This window comes from Penaeus japonicus, unplaced genomic scaffold, assembly GCF_977035675.1.
Source record: "Penaeus japonicus unplaced genomic scaffold, GWHDUDI00000001_assembly GWHDUDI00000023, whole genome shotgun sequence".
Taxonomy (NCBI): domain Eukaryota; kingdom Metazoa; phylum Arthropoda; class Malacostraca; order Decapoda; family Penaeidae; genus Penaeus; species Penaeus japonicus.
In genome coordinates, this window is record NW_028234425.1 from 15,179,567 (window position 1) to 15,184,043 (window position 4,477).

The window sequence follows — 4,477 nt, forward strand, 5'->3', positions numbered from 1 at the left end:
CGGGGGCTTCTGTTGGTGCGCCTACGCTCTGCACATCCTCAGCTGTTTCTCTTACGAGGATAACTTCATCAACGGCATCCACAGCATCTTCTGCTGTAGATTCTGCTGCATCGGCAGCATCTCCTGTCACTGCATCAGTGGCATCTGTAACAGCATCTCCTTCTGCATCCAAAGCATCTGCTAAAGCATCGACAGCATCTCCTGCTGCAGACTCTGCTGTATCCATAGCATCTGCTGCAGTATCAGTGGCATCTGCGGCAGCATCTCCTGCTGCAGCTTCTGCTTCCTTGGCCACATCTGCTGCAGCATCAATGGCTTCTGCTGCAGATTCGTCGGGGGCTTCTGTTGGTGCGCCTACGCTCTGCACATCCTCAGCTGTTTCTCTTACGAGGATAACTTCATCAACGGCATCCACAGCATCTTCTTCAGCATCGGCAGCATCTCCTGTCACTGCATCAGTGGCATCTGCGGCAGCATCAGTGGCATCTGCTGCGGCATCAGAAGCATCTCCTGCTACAGACTCCGTTGCATCCACAGCATCTGCTACAGCATCAGCAGCATCTCCTGCTGCAGATTCTGCTTCATCCACAGCATCTGCGGCAGCATCAGCAGCATCTCCTGCTGCAGATTCTGCTTCATCCACAGCATCTGCTGCAGCATCAGCAGCATCTCCTGCTACAGACTCCGTTGCATCCACAGCATCTGCTACAGCATCAGCAGCATCTCCTGCTGCAGATTCTGCTTCATCCACAGCATCTGCGGCAGCATCAGCAGCATCTCCTGCTGCAGATTCTGCTTCATCCACAGCATCTGCTGCAGCATCAGCAGCATCTCCTGCTGCATCTTCTGCTGCATCCACAGCGTCTGCTACAGCGTCAGCAGCATCTCCTGCTGCATCCACAGCATCTGCTACAGCATCAGTAGAATCTCCTGCTACATCTTCTGCTGCATCCACAGCATCTGCTGCAGCATCAGCAGCATCTCCTGCTGCATCTTCTGCTGCATCCACAGCATCTGCTGCAGCATCAGCAGCATCTCCTGCTGCATCCACAGCATCTGCTGCAGCATCAGCAGCATCTCCTGCTGCATCTTCTGCTGCATCCACAGCATCTGCTGCAGCATCAGCAGCATCTCCTGCTGCAGATTCTGCTTCATCCACAGCATCTGCTGCAGCATCAGCAGCATCTGCTGCAGCATCAGCATCTCCTGTTGCATCTTCTGCTACATCCACAGCATCTGCTGCAGCATCTCCTGCTGCATCTTCTGCTGCATCCACAGCATCTGCTGCAGCATCAGCAGCATCTTCTGCTGCATCCACAGCATCTGCTGCAGCATCTTCTGCTGCATCCACAGCATCTGCTGCAGCATCAGCAGCATCTCCTGTTGCATCTTCTGCTGCATCCACAGCATCTGATGCAGCATCAGCAGCATCTGCTGCATCCACAGCATCTGCTGCTGCATCGGCAGCATCAGCAGCATCTCCTGCTGCATCCACAGCATCTGCTGCTGCATCCACAGCATCTCCTGCTGCATCTTCTGCTGCATCCACAGCATCTCCTGCATCTTCTGCTGCATCCACAGCATCTGCTGCAGCATCGGCAGCATCTCCTGCTACAGACTCCGTTGCATCCACAGCATCTGCTACAGCATCAGCATCTCCTGCTGCATCTTCTGCTGCATCAACAGCATCTGCTGCAGCATCACCGATATCTCCCGTCACAGCATCAGTGGCGTCTGCTGCATCATCGGCAACATCTTCTGCTGCATCCACAGCATCTGCTGCAGCATCTCCTACTTCAGATGGTGCAGCATCTTCTGAAGCTTCTGTTTCATCAGCGACTACAGCTGTTGCGTCTGCTTCATCAGCTGCCTCTCCAGCCACAGCCTTTGCTTCATCAGTGGCATCTGCTGAAGCATCATCATCAGTAGAGCTACTAAGCATGGCAGCCCCTGCGGCCACCGCCGCTGTTCCAGCTGCAGCAGCACCTGCGATAGCACCACGAGAGACATTGTTGGAGTGTTCCTTTTGTTTATCTTCTTCTTTTTTCTTTCCCTTCCTTCCTTTTCCAATGATGGATTCACGGGACTGACTGACTTTGTCGCGGCTGGACGACTTGCTTCGGCTGAGGCCGGGCATGTTCCGCCGGTCCAGAGAAACGGACTTTTTCATTTTGTCTCTAGTCTCTGCTATAAAGGAGCGGCGGGGCGGCCGCTCGCGATCGAGGGAGCCCGTCTTGCCGACGCCATCCTCCCCCAAGCTCTTTCCCCGCCTCCTCGATGGAGCTGTCGGCACGACCTAAGATATGTATACATCTGGTAAAGAACACATTGAACTCGCTGAAGAAATGTACATTTAATTTATTCCTGTCATAGCCACGTTTTCAGGTTTTATGTTTTGTGCAATGTATCCCGTCAAACGCCTGATGACGTCACTGTTTCTATCCTTTAGTGAAGGTAAACGAGTTCATCTGTAACAGTCAGTACTCAGCCATTCACTGTCAGTTGTAGAAGTTTTGAAAGATTATACAGATTGCCAAATATAATTTATCTCAGTCTAAGCTCAGTAGTATTTTTGCGTGTCTTAATTTCTTGATCGCCTTTCTGTGGCCCTTATTGATTAAACAGACAAATAATATAATCAGAGCTGGGGCCTTGGTTGACTTAAAATAGCTTGTAACTAAGTGCTGATAAATCAGAAAAGAGACTTAAATTAATCTCCCATTTGAAATAGAATATCTAGATAAAATGAGCCATTATCCCATCTTCAAGGTAGATTCATACCAATCAGCATAAAATCAGAAATTCGGTGGTGCAGATATAGTCAGTATTGAAATAATTGTTTAAAAAACCATAGGGCTTCTTGTGTTCAATATAAGTCTTACAGACAGATTCTGAATTCATGGCATGAACATACCGCAAATGGCATTCTTGAAGTCCTTGTTTGTATTAACAGCACAGCAGATTTGTGGTAATTGTGGTAAAAATATTGGAATATTCGTAGGATTTGCGACAGTATTCTAGGACGTTTTCTGCGTGTCGTAGCCATGTCATGTTCATGTTGTGTCCATGTCATGTTCATGTCACAAAAGCGGTATTCTATGACGCAAAAGCGTGGCACGTCTGTGTCAGCTGCTTCAGGTTTACCAACCATTCCAAAGTTTCGGATGAATGGCATTGTCCAAACAACAAATTCATAAGAGAAAGTACAGTTATGATAGCACTAACAAAAGATAGTTCAATTTTGGTATGAATCAGTCGTTGTACTTGTTCCTAGTTAAAGAATTGACAGCCATTTCACGAATGCCCCATTGGTAATTCACTCTACGCTCCATCAAAACAAACCAGATGAGAGGGATAGTGTGTTTATGTATAGATCTTCCTTATTTTATATGTGTATATACTGTACATATATGCATATTTTTAATTTATCATACATATAGATTTAATGTATACATATTTCATATAATTATATGCTTTAACTTTACTTTAACTTACTTTTACCATTCATTTAACTTCACCCTCCTTCGAAAAGTCCGCCTAAAGGTAAACAAACTCAAAATCAGCAGAGAATCCATGTTTTCCCAAAGGGTTTGTAATCCAAGTCTAGGACAATTATGCCTCATATATCCAATATAGATATTACTTTCCAAACGTAGTATGCTCATATGAAGTATTGGTAAGAAAGAGTACAGTAAAATATGATTTTCTTCGCCCGTGTAACTATCGTGATAAGCCTACCCCCATGTCACGGAGTTTCCACGATTGTTCCAATACTTTCCACGACTTTGCCACCTTTTGCCACACTTTTGACACAAACACACGCTTTTAGAATACCAAACGGCGGCATGTTCATACCATGTACTCTGCACGCTAGGGACTTAGAATATGGCTGATTATGACATGGTGTTGGGCTTGCTATATTAGTGAAACAGGTGAAAAAAATACATTTAATATAACAATTGTTACCAACACATTTACATTACCATCATTGTCCTATATGTGGGATAAAAATAATTTTAAAGAACCTTTGGAGTCGCAAATTGATTTCGAGTTTGTTCACCCCTTAGTAGTCAGGAAGGCAAAGCATTAATTATCATCCCTGATTTTTGTGAAACAAGCAGCCATATTATAGGACGTATTCTGCGTGTCGTGGCCATGTCATGTTCATGTGTCACTGTCGTGTTTATGTCACAAAAGCAGTATCCTAGGACGCAAAAGCATGGCACGTCTGTGTCAGCTGCTTCAGGTTTACCAACCGTTCCAAAGTTAACATGTTTCGGATGAATGGCAATGTCCAAACGAAAAAAATCATAGAAGAAACTACAATCGTAGGTAGCACTAACAAAAGATAGTTCAATTTTGGTATGAATCAGTCGTACTTGTTCCTAGTTAAAGAATTGACAACCATTTCACGAATGCGCCATTGGTAATTCACTCTACGCTCCATCAAAACAACCGGATGAGAGGGATCGTGTGT

General features: G+C 45.8%; 1 protein-coding gene across 1 annotated transcript in view; it reads right to left on the reverse strand.

Annotated features, from left to right (window-relative positions):
* The window catches only part of LOC122252371 (uncharacterized), a 55,354-nt gene extending 51,295 nt beyond the window's left edge, over positions 1–4,059 (reverse strand). Inside the window, exons 1-2 of the mRNA XM_086550472.1 lie at positions 1,156–4,059; positions 1–1,041 (exon numbers count right to left, since the gene is read on the reverse strand). The exon at positions 1–1,041 is cut by the window's left edge and continues 2,489 nt beyond it. Of these exons, the coding sequence (XP_086406598.1) occupies positions 1–1,041; positions 1,156–2,170 (2,056 nt within the window). The 5' untranslated portion in view covers positions 2,171–4,059. The remainder of the gene's footprint in view (positions 1,042–1,155) is intronic.
* Positions 4,060–4,477: the final 418 nt, after the last annotated feature.